The sequence below is a fragment of the Galeopterus variegatus genome, unplaced genomic scaffold (genome assembly GCF_000696425.1).
Source record: "Galeopterus variegatus unplaced genomic scaffold, G_variegatus-3.0.2 Scaffold3408, whole genome shotgun sequence".
NCBI lineage: Eukaryota > Metazoa > Chordata > Mammalia > Dermoptera > Cynocephalidae > Galeopterus > Galeopterus variegatus.
In genome coordinates, this window is record NW_007729519.1 from 118,811 (window position 1) to 136,618 (window position 17,808).

The 17,808-nt window shown below is 36.9% G+C and overlaps 1 protein-coding gene across 3 annotated transcripts in view; it reads right to left on the bottom strand.

The window, feature by feature from the left end:
* Positions 1-17,808, bottom strand: part of ELF2 (E74-like factor 2 (ets domain transcription factor)) — a 105,830-nt gene that overhangs the window by 68,015 nt on the left and 20,007 nt on the right. For all 3 annotated transcript variants that reach the window (XM_008584933.1, XM_008584934.1, XM_008584932.1), the window contains exons 2-3: positions 17,035-17,122; positions 15,516-15,754 (exon numbers count right to left, since the gene is read on the bottom strand). In XM_008584933.1, the coding sequence (XP_008583155.1) occupies positions 15,516-15,587 (72 nt within the window). In that variant the 5' untranslated portion in view covers positions 15,588-15,754; positions 17,035-17,122. The remainder of the gene's footprint in view (positions 1-15,515; positions 15,755-17,034; positions 17,123-17,808) is intronic.

A 17,808-nucleotide genomic window follows, 5' to 3' on the forward strand; every position in this document is an offset into this window, starting at 1 on the left:
GGGAACCGGTCTGTATGTGGGATCCGAACCCTCGGGCGGGAGTGCTGCTGCGCTTCCCAAGCGGCGCACTATCCAGTGCGCCACCGGGCCGGCCCTGCCCTCCACTTTAGAGGGATATTTTCATATCACAATCAGAACTGTTACTTCTTTGCACGAAAAGCTTTAATGACTTCCAATTTGTCCAAAAGAAAAGTTTAACATACTAAACAGTAGTTTTAACACTCTTTGAAATATAACCCACAACCCACCTGTTATGGGCTGAACTGTGTCACCCAAAAAGATGTTGAAGTCCTAACCCCTAGTATTTGTGAATGTAAGTTTATGTGAAACTAGAGTCTTTGCAGATGATCAAGTAAAAATAAAATCATTAGGATGAACCCTAATGCAATTTGACTGTGTCCTTATAAAAAAAAGGAAATTTGGACATAGACACAAATGGAGGGAAAACGATGTAAAGACACAGAGAGAATACCACCCACAAGCCAAGGAACACCTGAAGCTACCAGAAGCTAGAAGAGAGGCTTGGAAGAGATTCTCCCTCATAGCCCTCAGAAGGAACCAATTCACCCAACACCTTCATTTCCAACTTCTAGCCTCCAGAACTGGAAGAAAATAAATTTGTTATTTAAGCTACCCAGTTTGTGGTACTTTATTATAGCAACCCAGAGAAACTAGTAAACTACCTGTACAGCTTTATTTCCTACATTACTTCACATAGGTTGTTTGATGACTTGCATCGCCTCTAACTCCCAAACATGAACATTCCCATGATTTCTCATGTTATTTTGTAGCCTCCACGCCTGTCCAAATCTTTTTTATCAACTGAAGGTTTTTCATCCAGCTCCTGGGAGTCTCTCTATAATCCCGCAATTGAATCAATTTTTCCACCCCAAGTATTTCTAGAACAAGTTGTCTGCCTAATATTACCACTGTTCACTGTCCTGTAATATAATTTACATATCCAACTTTTTCACTAGATAGTAAGATTTTGAGAACAAGAGTTATAGTTTAGTACATCTTTATAACCTCCTCAACAACGCACACTTCACATAAACTACAGTAGCACTTAAGTATTTGTTGCTTGGTTCAAGCTTAGTTCATTTGTAGCTTGTATTTTTATTTGCTAAGTCTGGGAACTCTATCCAAGAATGATAAAACTCAACAAATTTTAATATAACAGGTACTCACAGATTCGACACTTATTAATCTACAATGGCAAGTGACTTGAGCTTTATCTCTGCAGAGGCCACTGCATGCTTATGTGCAGATAATTATCGTCTTGTACTGTGAAGAGGAATTAGCTATTTTTACTGGAGAAAGGGGTAGAAGAAAAAAATCAGGAGTTTTTGCTTTAAAATAACATACTAAAAAGTAACACATCCACTAGGTTATTTTACTTAGGATTACTTTGCTTAAGTCACCAAAATATGCAATAAATAAAAGGCATAAAGTCCAGATTCAGTGGGTCTTGGCACAACCTATCTAATTCCCTATAAGCTAGAGTTGCCAGACTTAGCAAATAAAAATATAAGATACCCAGTTAAGGTTGAATCTCAGATAAACAATGAATAAGTATAAGGTTGTCGACACAATATTTGAGACTTACATAAAGTAAAAAGTTATTGGTTGTATTATCTGAAATTCAAATTATTTTTTGAAATTCAAATGTATCTAGGGCCGGCCCGGTGGCGCACTGCTATAGTGCGCCGCTTGGGAAGCGCGGCGGTGCTCCCGCCGAGGGTTCGGATCCCACATACAGACCGGTTCCCGCTCACTGGCTGAGCGAGGCGTGGGAGCAACACTGAGGGCTGCGATCCCGTTGCCGGTCCCGGTCCGGTACGGGGGCGACACTGAGGGTTGCGATCCGTTGCCGGACACAGAAAAAGACAAAAAAAAAAAAAATGTATCTAGACATCCTATATCCTATATTTCAACCCTACTATAAGTACTAACAGTGATCTTTAAAACTTCCACTCAAAGAGAGCTGACTAGGCATTTCACAAAGGAAGACATACAAATGGCCAACAGACACATGAAAAAATGCTCAGAATCACTCAGCATCGGGGAAATACAAATCAAAACCTCACTGAGATATCATCTCACCCCAGTTAGACTGGCTGTTATAAAAAAGACAGAGAATAACAAATGCTGGTGAGGAGGTGGAGAAAAAGAAACTCTCCTACACTGTTGGTGGGACTGTAAATTGATGCAGCCATTTTGGAAAACGGTACAGACGTTCTTCAAACAACTACACACAGAACTGCCATATGATCCAGCAATCCCACTGCTGGGTGTATACCCAAAGGAATGGAATTCACCATGTCAAAAGGATACCTGCACTCACATACATAGTGCAGCTCTATTTACAAAAGCCAAGAGTTGGAACCAACCTAAATGTGCATCATCAGTTGACTGGATAAGGAAAATGTGGTGTATTTACACAATGGAATATTACTCTGCCATAAAAAAGAAATCCTGTCATTTGCGGCAATGTGGGTGAATGTACAGAAAATTATGTTAGTGAAATAAGCCAGGCACGGAAAGAGTACTACCACATGTTCTCACTCATAAGTAACAGCTAAAAGAAACAAACTAAAAAGAAAGACAAAATGACCACAATAATGCATTGAACTTTCAAAAGGACAGAACAGAACTAAGGTTACCAGAGATGGGAGAAGGGGGAGGGGTGGTAAAGAAGGAGTTGGTAAAGGGCCACAAAAAAAGATTATATTGTATAATGTTGGATATACTAATTATTCTGATTTCAGCATAATATTCACACAGATATCAATATTCAACTCTGTACCCCACAGATATGTACAATTAACTATGTTTCAATAAAAAATAATGATAATAATTTAAAAAAAAAGGAGAGAGATTCTTAGTTTAAAGAGGCAGGGCAAGTGCAATACTGCAGTGTTTATCTAAAAAGTGCTTTTATATTCACTCAGTCATTGCTCCCCAGGTATTAGAAGTTTCCAAAGACAGGGCCGGCCCGGTGGCGCACTCGAGAGTGCACCGCCTGGGAGTGCAGCGGCGCTCCCGCCAAGGGTTCGGATCCCATGTGGAGACTGGTTCCCGCTCACTGGCTGAGCGCGGTGCGGGCGCAACACCGAGGGTTGCGATCCCGTTGCCGTTCCCCGGTACGAGCGCGACACCGAGGGTTGCGGTCCCATTACCGGTCAGTAAAAAAAGACAAAAAGGAAAAAAAAAAAAAAAGAAGTTTCCAAAGACAAATGCAATAAAATGGCTGAAGACAGTGGTACTGTAATCCTTTTACACTATATTTTAGGAATATATAGAAAGACATGAAATTCAGGAGTACATTAAAAATACATAAATTTGTTACACATTTTTTCTTTTGTGATAGAGTAAGGCCACCTTCAAAAGTCTTATCAAAACTGAAATATACAGTGTGGCAGGCTTTGGGGGGACTAATCTCCCCCACCTCCCACTGTTCACCCCCAGAAGCCATTCCAAATAAATGTCACCAAAGTAAAAACAGTATGCTCTATGAAAACCCAGTTTTAAGACAAAGTCTTCTAACCTAGATGTTTGTAATGCAAAAAAAAGAAAACATGCATCCATCAGAAAGGTACTGAATAAACTATCATATATCCATACAACAAGAGATTATATTCAGCATCAATTAAAAGGTTAAGGCAGGCTTCTGGTCAAGATGGCAGAATAGACAGTCCCCAGTGTCACTCTCTTCCTCAAATCAACCAATTTACAACTATTAAAAAGCAACCACAGCCAAGCTGGGGCCACTAGAGCTCAGGGGAAGAGGAGAGACCTATGAAGTGCATGAAGGCAGGAGAAGCCACAATGAGAGGAAGAAAGGGTCGCTCCTACCATTTCCCAGTCGCTTCAAGGCTGAAGCTGGTGAGCGCACAGAGCAAGAACTGGCAAAAGCCACCGCTGTGTCCTTTGTATGAGGTTGCTTAGAGGCAGCAAGGGAGAAGAGGGCCTTGGTGGCCCTTAGGCCAGCAAGACCACTAACAGGGTTCCCGTGGACCCACATACAAGTGAGGAGCCACAACAAGTGAAAAAAGGAGCTACTCAGAGGCTGGTGAGTCATCACAAGGGGCCATCACATGACCCCATGGGAAGTGTCTGGAGTACGGGCAGTAGGGGAGACAGGTCCACCAGGGGAACAATGGGGCACAGCAAGGACAGCTGATCTGCCCTCCAATCAGTCCAGGCCCACTCTGTGTAGACAGGTCAGGAATACAGATCTACAGAGGGTGCAGTTTGCTGAAAAGACTTAGGTCCAAACCAGAGTTTCTACACAACCCAGGTGTACTTGATCTTACAAGACCCTGAAGTACCTACAAAGCCAACCATTAAAACCTGAGCTGCACAAAAAGCCTTCCCCAGGGAATCAGCAGCAAAGTAGCAATTTAGCTCAACTACAGGGCTCAAGTGCTGGTCCCCACAGGAAGTTCCCCCATTTTAGAAGTAAGCAAAGGACAACAAATTAGTTCTGGTAAAGAGTTCAAGTAGTGGAAATAGTGAATAATCCAAAACAGAACTGAGAGAAAAAACAAAATACCCACAGACCAGAGACAAAGTTTGATATCAACTAGCAAAGGTTGTCTCATACCACCAAAGAACACCTACAAAACCTAGAAGGATCAGAAGTCCCCTAGGCACCCAAGCCAAGGAGGGTGAGGGCTGGGGGCCTCAACCATACCCCCTGACACCCGTAACCATCCCAGCGATGGCCACCAAGCTATGGCAGGAAGTGCCCCAGGCTCCCAAGCCGTGGCAGTAGGGACCCAAGGGCCTCAGCCATGCCCCCCCGACACCTGTACCTAGTCCAATGATGACCACTGAGCCACCACAGGATGCACCCTGGGCTCTTGAGTTGGGGCGGTGGGGGAGCCAGAGCAGTGGGGGGCCAAGGGCTTCGGCCACACCCCCCTGACATCTGCATTCAGCCCAGCAATGACCAAACCACCACTGGAACGCCCCTGGTCTCCCCTGCAGGAATGAGAAGAGTGCCATGGGCCTCAACCATGCCCCCACTCCTCCCTCCTTCTCCCACCCGATTTCCTTCCCCCTTCCCCTCACCCCCTCCCACCCAATTGCTCCGCAACAACATCTTAGAATGTTGTTGTCCTGAGGTCTGCAGCCGGGGACCGAACCCTCCTCCCACGACCAGGCAAGAAGCACACCAAAAACACCAATTCCGTATGGATGGCCCACCACAGCCACCACAATAGCCACAGGTGCCGCTAAAGTAGCTAGATGCCACAATCACTGCACAGATGGCCTGCCAGCCACTTAAGTGCACTGACACAAGGAGAGTCACAGCAGAGACCAAAGAAAAGAGGACATCTCTCTCCACAAAGCCCATTCCAGAGTGATAGAAGTATCTACTCTACAATAATAGTGGGGGACCTGAACACACCTCTCTCAGCACTGGACAGATCATCTAGGCAACAAATCAACAGAGTAACCATTACTCTTTCAGAGGAGAATCAGTAATCAGTTTGACGGTCAAATAGATATTATTAGCATACAAATGATTACAAGTCATGCTTATTCTTTATGCCCTTTAGCCAATCTCTCCCCATCACCCTCTCCCTCCCTCCTCCCACCTCCCATAACCCTAGATTTTTTTTTAGGGTTATGATTATTTAATTGAATTTAATTATTTAATTGAATCAATGATGATTCGATGAAAAATAAATAAGTATGGTTAAGGCAGATATTTATATATTGACATGGAAAAATATTCATGATATAAATAAGTGGAGAGGTGGTAGAGAATGGGCCACAGAACAGTACTTCTGTATGATTCCACTTAAATATTTATTTTACATATACATTAAAAAGTCTGGAAAAATATATCTCAAACTATTAATATTGTGATGGGAGAGAGGTAAACAGACAAAAAGATGGGTTTTCATTTTCTCAGTTTGTCTGAGTTTACTGTTTTTTACAATGATCCTGTATAACTAAGAAGAAAAATCAAAATACTTCTTTTTCATTTAAAAATAACAACTGGAATAACAACAAGAAAAAAACGTAAAGCCAGTAAGGGATAATTTGAGAAACTTAAAAATAAATAACATCTGTATAATATAAAACCTGTGGGAGAATCTTATTTATTTTTAATCAACTTTATCGAGGTATATTTATATCAATAAAATGCACTCATTTGAAGTGTATTCCTATGGATTTTCACGAAAGTAGACATCCCTGTAACTACCATCACACTCAGGAAATAGAACATTTCCATCACCTCAGAAAGTTCCCTTGCACCCACTACACACACAAACACACACACGCACACACAGAGGTCTAAGCAACCATCAATCTATCCCTATAGATTACTACCCCTGTAAATCTGCCTCTTCTAAAATTTCATATTGGAATCAACAGTTTGTGCTTTTTATGTCCAATTTCTTTAATGTCGATATTTATACATGTTGTCGCATGTAGCAATAATTCATTTCCTTAGAGCACAGTGTTATAACACCAAGTTCAAGAGTTTTGATCTGCATACTGGCCAGCCACCAAAGAAAAAGTTCACTTCTTTTTATTGCTGGAAATTCCGTTATAGATATTCCAATTCTTTATCCACTCACCTCTCTTCATATGGCTATAACGCTCCTATGAATGTCCTTGCTCTTCCTGACCCTACCACTCCATATTTATGTAGGAGTTAAAATTAGCAGATCATATAGTAATTGCACATTTAATTTTAAAATGACCATCAAATTATTTTCCAAAATGCTTATATTCCCATTAGCAATGCTTGAGAGTTCCAGCTGCTCCATATCCTTTCTTATATGTGGTGTTACTCTGTAATTTTCATCATTCTAAGTGTGTAGTAGGATCTCCTCCTGGTTTTAAATTGCATTTCCCAGATTGCAAATACTATTGGGAATTTTATTGGTCATTCATGTGATTACCTGTTCAAAGCTTTTGCCCACCTTAATGGGTTATCTCCAAATTTTTATATATTCTAAACATAAGTCCTTTGTCAATATGAGTATGGTAAATATTTTCTTCCAATCCTTTGTTTTTTTTCATTTTCTTAATAGAATTTTTTTTTTCCTTTTTTTTTTTTGTCTTTTTTCATGTCCGGCAATGGATCGCAACCCTCAGTGTTGTGCCCGTACCGGACCGGGACCGGCAACAGGATCGCAACCCTCAGTGTCGCACCCGCACCTCGCTCAGCCAGTGAGTGGGAACCGGTCTGTATGTGGGATCCGAACCCTCGGCGGGAGCACCGCCGCACTCCCAAGCGGCGCACTGTAGCAGTGCGCCACCGGGCCAGCCCTTCTTAATAGAATTTTTTTAAAGAGCAGACATTTTTCATTTTAATGAAGTTCAATTAATCACTTTTCTCTTAAGTTCATGTTTTTTGTGTTCAATCTTAAGAAATCACTACCTATTTCAAGTTCAGAAAATTTTTTCCTGTTTTTTCTTCCAGAAGTTTTTATAGCTTAGTTTTTACATTTAAATCTATAATCAATTTTATGTTATAGTGTACAATGTGAGAGAGGATTCTGGTTCGCATATTTGCATATGAATATCCAGTTCCACCATCATTTTTAGACAACTATCCATTCTCCACTGAATTACATTATTCCATTGAATTGTATTACGGAAAATCAATCAGCCTTATATGTGTGGGTCTATATTATATTCCACTGATCTACATGTCTGTTGGTACACCGATACCACACTGTCTCAATTAGTAGAGCTTTATAGTAAGTCTTTAAATCAGATGTGTAAGCACTCCAGCTTTGTTCTTACCCACAATACGTCTTCCAATCCATAAACATGATATATCTCCATTTATGCAGGTCTTTAATTTCTCTCAACAACAGTTTGTAGTTTTACTGTGTACAAGTATTTCATATATTTCATTAAACTTACCTCTATGCTTTTTGATGCTCTATTAAATAGTGCTACTTTCTTTTTTTTTTTTTTTTTTTTTTTTTTTTTTTTTTTTTGTCTTTTTACATGTCCGGCAACGGATCGCAACCCTCAGTGTCGCCCCCGCACCAGACCGGGACAACCCTTGGTGTTGCTCCCGTGCCTCGCTCAGCCAGTGAGCGGGAACCAGTCTGTATGTGGGTTCCAAACCCTCAGGCGGGAGCACCGCCGCGCTTCCCAAGCGGCGCACTATCCAGTGCGCCACCGGGCTGGCCCAAATAGTGCTACTTTCTAATTTTCCAATTGTATGTTACTAATACTCATATATAAAAATAATTGATTTTGGGCCCGTGGCGCACTCGGGAGAGTTCAGCGCTGGGAGCGCAGCGATGCTCCCGCCGCAACGCTCCCGCCATGGGTTCGGGTCCTATATAGGAATGGTCGGTGCACTCACTGGCTGAGCACAGTGTGGGCGACACCACACCAAGGGTTGCGATCCCCTTACCAGTCACAAAAAAGACAAAAAATAAATAAATAAATAAAAATAACTGATTTTTACATATTCATATTGAATCATCTGAGCAATCTAAATTAGTTCTAATAATTGTGTAGAGTTTTAGGAATTTCTATGTACACGACCTTATTATCTAGAAAGTTTTACTACTTCTTTTCCAATCTGTGGGTCTTTCATTTTTTTTTGCCTTTTAGAAATGTTGCCAGTACAATGTTGACTAGAAATGGTTAGAGCAGACATTCTTGCCTTGCTCTTAACCTGAAAGGGAAAACATTCAGTCTTCCAGCATTAAGTATGATGCTGGCTGGGGGTTTTTCACAGATGCATTTTATCAGGTTGAAGAAGTTGTCCTTTATTACTAGCTTAGAGATTCTGTATAATGAATAAGGTGTTGAATTTTGGCAATGGGTTTTCTGTATGTAGCTACCGACATACTCGCATTATTTTTCTTTTTCACTGTTAATATGGCAAACTACATCAACTGATTAAACCCACAATAAGGGATAAACCCCATTTGGTCATGACATGATCCCTTTTATATGCTGCTGGATTGATGTTTGTTTCTATGTTCATGAAGGACAGTGGTTTGCAGTTTTCTTTCCCTATAATATCTGTCTGATCTTGGTATCAGAGTAATGCTGGCTTCATAAAATAAGCTAGAAAATGCCCCCTTCTCCATTTCCTCAAAGAGTTTGTGCAGGATTGATATTATTTTTCCCTAAATGCTTGGTAGATCACCGATAAAGCCATTAGCCCTAGAGTTTTCTTCGTGGGAAAGACTTTGACTAGCAGTTCAATTCATTTAAAACATATAGAGCTATTCAGGCTTTCTATTCCTTTTGAAATTACTTTCAGGCCATTAGCCCTAGAGTTTTCTTCGTGGGAAAGACTTTGACTAGCAGTTCAATTCATTTAAAAGATATAGAGCTATTCAGGCTTTCTATTCCTTTTGAAATTACTTTCAGAGAATTTGTCCATTTCATCTAAATTGTCAAGCTTATTGAAACAGAGTTGTTCATAATACTTAATATCTATAGTAATAATTGCTTTTCATTCCTGATATTAGTAATCTTTTTTTTTTCATTCCTGATATTAGTAATCTTTGCCTTCTGTTCCTTTTTTTTAATGCAGTCTAGTTAGAGACATCAATTTTATTCATCTTTGCAAAGAACCAGCTTCTGGCTTAATTTCTCTATTGTTTGTACATTTACAACTTCTTTGATTTCAGTTTTTATTTTTTTATATCCTTCCTTCTAGTTGCATTGGGTTTAAGTTGATCTTCATATTCTAGCTTGTTGAGGCAAAAGCTTAGATGACTGATTTTAAACTTTTCTCCTTTTCCAATATAAGTATTTGAAGCTATAAATTTCCCTCTAAACACTGCTTTAGCTACATCCCTCAAATTTTGATATATTGTTTATTTTCACTCAGTTTAAATATTTTCTAGTTTTTCTTGTGATTTATTCTTTAACCTATAAGTTATATGGAAGAAAGCTGTTTTATATCCAAATATTTGAGAATTTTGCAAGTATCTTTTTGTTGTTAATTTCTATTTTAATTATTTTGGTCAGACAACTCTCTATGTATGATTTCAATACTTTTTATAATTATTGAGATTTATTTTATAGCCCACCACATGATCTATCTTGGTTGACTGTCCATGTAAACTTGAAATAAATGTGTTTTCTTATGCTCTTGGGTATAGTGTTCCATAAACATCCATTAGGTAACTATGGTTGATAATGTTGTTCAAGTCTTCTACATCCTTATTTTCTATCTGCTTACTCTATCAATTACTAAAAAAGGAATGCTGCAATCTCCAACTATTATGTGAATTTATCTGTTTCTTCTTTCAATTCTGTCAGTTTATACTTTATATATTTTGAAGCTCTGATAGTGATGCATATCAGAATTGTTGTACCTTCTTGACAAAATGGTCCTTTTATTATTTATAAAACGGCCCTTATTAGTCCTGGTAATAATCTTACCCCAAAACCACTCCAGCTTTCTTATGATTAGCGTTTGTACAGATACAGAAATATATAGATTTCAATAGTTTTTACATTTAAACTATGCTGATATACTTAAAATGAATTTCTTGTGTGAAACATAAATAGGTTTGGCTTTTTAACACAATCTGATAATGTCTACATTTTAATTGGGGTATTTAGAAAATATACACTTAATATCAATAAAAGGGTTTACATCTTGTTCTTTGTTCAATAATTTTTTCACTTATTCCTTGTTCCTTTTATTCTCTTTGTCTTTTCTAGGGCTGGGTATTTTTCAGTACTAATTTTATTTCAAATATTGCTTATTTGTTTATTTGTTTAGTGGTTGCTCTAGATTTTATAATGTACTTCTTTATCACAGTCTACCTACAAATAGTATGTTACTTTACGCATAATATAAAAAGCTTACAATAATATTCTTCCAATTCCCTCTTCCTATCATTTGTTCTATTGACATGCATTTACTTCTTCACACTATAAACTCCATAATATATTGTTATTATTTTTGTTTTAAACAATTATCCTTTTTAAAATTTTAAAAATAATTTTTTACACTTAAAGATCTGTTAAGAGGGTAGATCTCATGGTAAGTGTTTTGAGCACAATAAAATTTTTAAATTTTTTTAATTTTAAAAAGTATTTTATAGTTAACCACATATTAACCATTTCTCTAGTGCTTTTCATTCCTTTGTATAGATCTAAATTTCCATCTGGTATCATTTACCTTCTGCCTAAAGAGTTTATTTTTAACATTTCTTGTAGAATAAGTATGTTGGTAATAAATTCTCTCTGCTTTTGTTTGTCTAAAAAAAGCTTCAGTTTGAAGAATATTTTCACTGGATATATAACTATGGGTTGATAGTTTTATTCTTTCAGCATTTAAAAAATATCATTATCTTCTGACTTGCAGTTTCAGACAAGATGTCTGTAGTGCTTATCTCTGTCCTTCTGTATGTAGCAAATCTTTTTTTTTCTGGCTGCTTTTAAGATTTTCTCTCTGAAACTGGCTTTCAGCAATTTTATTACGACATGCCTTTGTGTTTGTTTGTTCTCTGCTTTATCCTGTTTGGAGTTTAAAATGTTTGGATCTATGGGTTCATTCTTTTCATTGAATTTGGAAAATTTATGGCCATTGTTTTTTCATATATTTTTTATTTCCGTCCTTGCCTCTCTCATTAAATGTATGTTAAGACAACTTGATACTGTCCCACAGGTGATTGAAGCTTTGTTCCTTTTTTCTTTCATTTTTTCCTCTGTGCTTCATAATGTAGTTTCTATTGCCATCCTCAAATTCACTGATCTATTCTTTTGTAGCACCTAATCTATTTTTAATCCCACCCTGTGAACTTTTCTTTCAGATAGTATACATTGATCTCTATAAGTTTCATTTGGTTCTTTTATGTAAATCTTAAATTGTTAGGTGCTACATTTCACTGCAGTATTTTAAAGTGTTATAACAGATAGTTATTTATGAATCAACTTTTAAGGCCTATTTTAAAATTTTTTTAGGGCAAGTTTGGACTACACTTTATTCTACGGCTAGTTTACCCCTACTAAATAAGGCATGACCCTTCTGGAGTCTTTAATGAATGCCCTGGGCACTCAACAAAGACTCCCCACTCTAGCTGGCAGGAACTCTAATATCTCTCAGCCCTGAGTGAACTCTCTAAATTACTGAGTAAATTACTGAGTTTACACCTTTCTGATCACTCTTTGCCTGGCTTCGTGGAATTCCACATTACACCTGAAAGCTGAGTATTCAGCCAAAGTGTCAGGGGCCCACCGAGGAAAGAGTTCTGGTGTTCTTTCTCTGGGCTGCTTCTTCCTCTTAGATATTCTGCCCCTCAAATTAGTTGTTAGCCTCTCTAAATTCCAAATTTTATTTCCTCAATTTAATGAAACAATTACACTCTACTTGGTTCCTTTTTCTTACACCAGAGCCTAGGAAGTGGCTCCAAGCAATAAGCCAGTGCAATCGCAGAGGTGACATTCTCTTCTCTCAGGAAGCACAGTCCTACACTGTCCTCCAATGCTTCAAAACTGTGGCTTCCTGTGTTTTGTCCACTTTCCTAGTTGTTTATAGTGAGAGTATAAGTCTGGTTTAAGTTATTCCATAATAACCTGAAGTGGAAAAATTCCCAATCTTGTTTGTCTGGAAGCAGCTATCCTCTAGAACTTGTATTTATTGTGTTTTTAAAAATTTATTTAAATCCATTTATATTTTTTCTATATTGACTCCCCATTTATAAGGGACACACCTGCAGTACTATATAAAAATTGCTCTGGTTACTCCTAAATGTTTACTCTTCCACATGATCTTTACATCCATATAATCAATTTTCTCCAAACTTGCCCTAACATTTGATAGAGATGGAATTAAATATATAGATTAATTGGGATAAACTACTATCCAAGTATAAAGTATATATCTTTGTTAGCTAAAATTTTCTTTCATGTGCTTCAGAATCATTAATCAATTTTCTTCAAACAGATCCCATATATCTCTTACATTTATTCCTCAATATTTTATATATTTTTTTAATTTTCAGAAAGGGATCTTATTTTTCATGATCTCTTCTAACTAATTACAGCCTTACAAAGGAAAGCTACTTATTTTTTTATGTTCATTTTCTACTCAGCCAAATTACTAAGCACTCTCAGTAGGTTTAATAGGTTTTTCAGTACATTCACTGGCTTTCTCAACTGGAGAATCATATTATCTGCCTATAATACTTTAGTATCTTTTATATTTATTTTTTTCGTTCATAATAATCCTAATTTTTTAAGATGCATTACTTTTATAATCAGGAAAAAAGTTATAAAAAAATAAAGCCTGAAAATCATGGTAGTAAATCTCCAGATCTTCACCACTTTTCAAACATTCTTTTTCTTCCAATTCTGGGACTATGATTATAACATCTTGACAAATCATTTTTCACCCACCTTACAAGTATAAATATTATTGTATACAGGAAACATATTTCTGAAAAGCTTCTCATAAGACAAAAATCTATCTTTCAAATACTACTGCTTTCAAAACTTCCTTTGTAAAATCAGAATATATTTCTATTATTAGTGGTTCTTCTCCCTTCCTAGAATTCTCTTCCCCCAGATACTTCTATGGCCCCATCCACCATTTCATTTAGCTACAAACTTCTCTTCAGAGAAGTCTTCCCTGACCACACTTATTAAAATAGCCCCCACCACCTTCTCCATCCATCTCTAGCCCTGAATTATTATTATTATTATTATTATTATTGGGGGGGGAGATGGCCAGTATGTTGACCTTTGTGTTATCAGCACCATGCTCTACCACATGAACTAACTGGCCAGCCCCATCTAGCCTGGAATTATTTTTCATGGCCCTTCTGAAATACTTTATCCCCAATGCCTAACAAAGTACTTGATACACAATAAGTGGTCAATTAATATTTGTCAAAGGAACAAATAAATGAAAGTAAAAAAAGTTCCCCAAGAATAGCTTCCCCCATTCTGGTGACACACTACCTAAAATGCCCATTAAGAGTACTGCCTTCTGACTTCCTCCATCATCAGTCAATAACAACTTGGTAAAGTCACTTAATTTATCAGTTTCTTTCTTCCATGATAATCAGTTCTCCTGGCCATGAACACCTGGGATTCCACATAAAGCAAGAAAAATACAAGGCGATTCCAGAAACAAATATTGGCCTGTTTTTCCTCATATTAATGATACCTTTTAATTACCACAAGGTAAATATAATCTGCCTATTATTCATGGCAGCTCCCCTCATACTGGTTAAATGCCAACAGAGCAAAACTATAGGATAAAAATAAAGCACTTTAAGGAAGCAGTATTTGGTCTGGGTGATATAGGAGGAAATGGAAGTACCCTGAGTCTCTCATCTCTTTGGTGAATCATACCGGGAGGTGAGCATACAGAAAGTGAATCTTGAAGGAAGAAACAGAAATTAATTAAGGAAATAAAGCATGTTCTATAGCTGTGGCTTCTCTTAATGGACTTTGAACCAGTTTTGGATTCTAATACAAAAGGAACACTGAAGAGTCACCAAGTCCACTGACAAAAGAGAAGGAGTACCTTCACTTTATCCCCTTCCCACTGAATTTCCCCACACCTTATCTGGATCTTGGAAGACTAAACGGATACCAAGCAAGCAAGAAAAAGCATCCAGACACCAGAATACACAGCCTGATGTCTTAACTTGTTATCACTATACTGATACCGGGTACGAATAACAGCATCACCTTCCACAGAAAATTGAGAAAAGATTTTAATACAAAAAACTCTCCATTTTCCCACCTCACCTCTAACCAAATATTTATCCATTATTATGACAGCACTACCATATTATAATTTAGATCCCTTCTAATATTCAGTCTTTAATGAATGGTGGAAATAAAAGCCAGGACCTGGCAGTTCATATATTTCTGGTACTACCATTTTCTGCTCCCATCTCTTATTCTTCAATATCATCAATAACAATAAGCAAATATGCTAATGATTAAAAATTCTACATCTCTAAAATTTCAAAACCTAAATACCCTTTCTGATATACTAATTACCTAAATTCATAAGTATATATATATATGTGTGTGTGTGTATGTGTGTGTGTGTGTGTATATATATATATATATATATATATTAGATTAAAATATGATGGACCTCCATACTGAATTAGATATAATAACCAAGAAACAAAGATGACAAGTAAAGCAGATACAGAATTCTAACTTAAGATAAATGAAATTTAGGTATTTAGGAACAGTACTCGTATATACCACACTCCATAATCCAAGACAATATATTTTATCAGGGATTTAAATTTATCTCTCAACAAATACTACAGTGTTCTTTCCATTTCTTTCCTTCTTCCATGTTCATTTTAATATATGCATGTTCCATAAATATCAGGTAAGCCCTGCAGTTCCTTCCTCAACTTTCCATTACCTAAATTATATGAGAATATGTAACATTTACATGTACAATTTCATGCATTGTACATTTCTACTTTCAAATACGTGTTTGCCATTATATCAAAATTAGCTCATGCATTGACTTCTATGAACAAAACAGAAATTGGATGCCTAACCTCTTGATTTTCTATTCCATTGTTGGAAAGCTCCAAAACAGAACCTCCACTGTCAACCACTGCTGATGTCATTGTTTATTCCCTGAGGATGCTTCAAACGCTATTAATCAGTGTAATTAAAAGTTCATGGATGATTGCCAGTGGTACAGGTTTGCATTATCATGTTTTAAAAATCATGAGAGATGGAGTGGAGTAGATATCCAGAAATCCAGTCTTCTAAAGATGATTAATCACACAGTCTAAAAAGAGGAAAAATTTAAAAAGTTATAAAAAGTATACAGGAAGGATATAAAGCATAACTTATTTTGCAATTTAATTTTTAACACTGTTTTAACTAATAGGAGATAAGCTTCAATATCCCTGCATCAAAAGAGGGCAGTAATGAGCACTTCACTTCTTATGAGTTAATATTCAAATCTATAAACATACTGAATAAGTTCTTATCAAGCTATTGTATATAGTGATATTATGATACTTATATTCCAAGAAATAAAATATTACAACTTTCTCCCATTATGAAGATGTAACTTTACTCCTGAAGTATTTTAGTAGAAATTTTTAATATCTATTTTGCATTGAACACATAAAATGTGCTGGACTGAGACAACAACTTCTAAATAATTGTCTATATAACAAATAAAAAGATTTATTGGTTGATAAATATTTCATTCTTCTTCTTTGGCTCATTTGGTTTGTTTGTTAGAATAATATAATTGGAACTGTCTTTTGCTTATGGCACCAATCTCACTTCATATTCATAGTTTGAATACTCTATAAGAACTGTAAGACAGATTAATTTGGGTTGCTTATACTTTCGAGTACAGTAGTTTAAAATAAAGTAGTGAAGCCACTTAGAATGCCCTTGATATTATTTTATCGTTCTTTCCTCAATAATTGTTTCGCTATTAGTTCAAATGCAATAAAACAAATAGTTTCAAGCAACCTCTCAACCTAACCTCTTAAGCTTTTTCCCCCTTAGAGAGATGAATGCCTATCTATCTATCTATATATATATATATTTGGATTTATGCATTAAATTATTCCTAAAAAGTTACTTTTTAATCAATTTACAGTATGTTAAAATTTTCATACACAGAAAGCACAGAGATTTATTTCTAACGAGACTTTTTAATGTCAAAGTTAAAGAATGCAGAAAAATTAAGCATATTTAAATATTTCTAATAAGTCATTCCATTAATTTTATGACCATTAAGTTTGACTACTGGCATCAAACAGATATGGAAATAAATAATAAAAATTTCCATAAACTTCTACAATAAAATGAAATACCTGAAAAAAAGCAGAAATTTCATCTCACTGCCTACAACTGGTTCAGTACTATTAGTCCCTTCTTTGATCTTATAAAACACAGATGTAATAGGAAGTATTTGTATCTTAAGAAGAAAAATTAAGAAAAATTCTCAGTTTCATCACACTAAAGCTTGCTATGGTAATGACTATTTCCAAAATCTGTTTTCTAAACATACACATTACAACAGCAGAAATAAATTTTACTTACAATTTGAATGTTTAGTAGTCTAAGCATCCTTCACTATGTTCACAACTTGGCAAAAGCTAAAATCTGAACCAGCAGTTCTTTGGAACTACTAGTAGGAGGGGAAAAAAGACAGTATTAATATAATTCTATTAAAAATGTGTTGCCCAAAATAGGTGTGATACAGATAGTATAAACTTATTACAACAAATGATCACCTGATGATACATATTTACATAATAGAAGAAATTATTTCTAGGTTACTGAAGAATCAGAAGTTTTTATCAAACTTTAAATTTTAAGTTGCCCCTAAGTAACAATTACTAAGTTAAGGATAGACCCGATATATGATATACGAGTACATAACCAATGCCCTGTACCATAGGTTACATTTGCAACAAACAACAGGTTTCTAATAAGCGCCTACAGGTATAACCCCTGCTCCCCAGGAGTACAAAATCAAGTTTAAAAAAGATTAACCCAGGGCCGGCCCGGTGGCGCACTTGGTAGAGTGCGGCGGCGCTCCCGCCGAGGGTTCAGATCCCATATAGAGACCGGTACGCTCACTGGTTGGGCGCGGTGTGGTCGCGACACCGAGGGTTGCGATCCCCGCGGTGGCGCTCCCGCCGAGGGTTCAGATCCCATATAGAGACCGGTACGCTCACTGGTTGGGCGCGGTGTGGGCGCAACACCGAGGGTTGCGATCCCGTGACCGGTCACGAAAAAAGACAAAAAGGAAAAAAAAAAGATTAACCCAAAAAACTACTATAAAACAACGTTAATGATATATTATTGCCT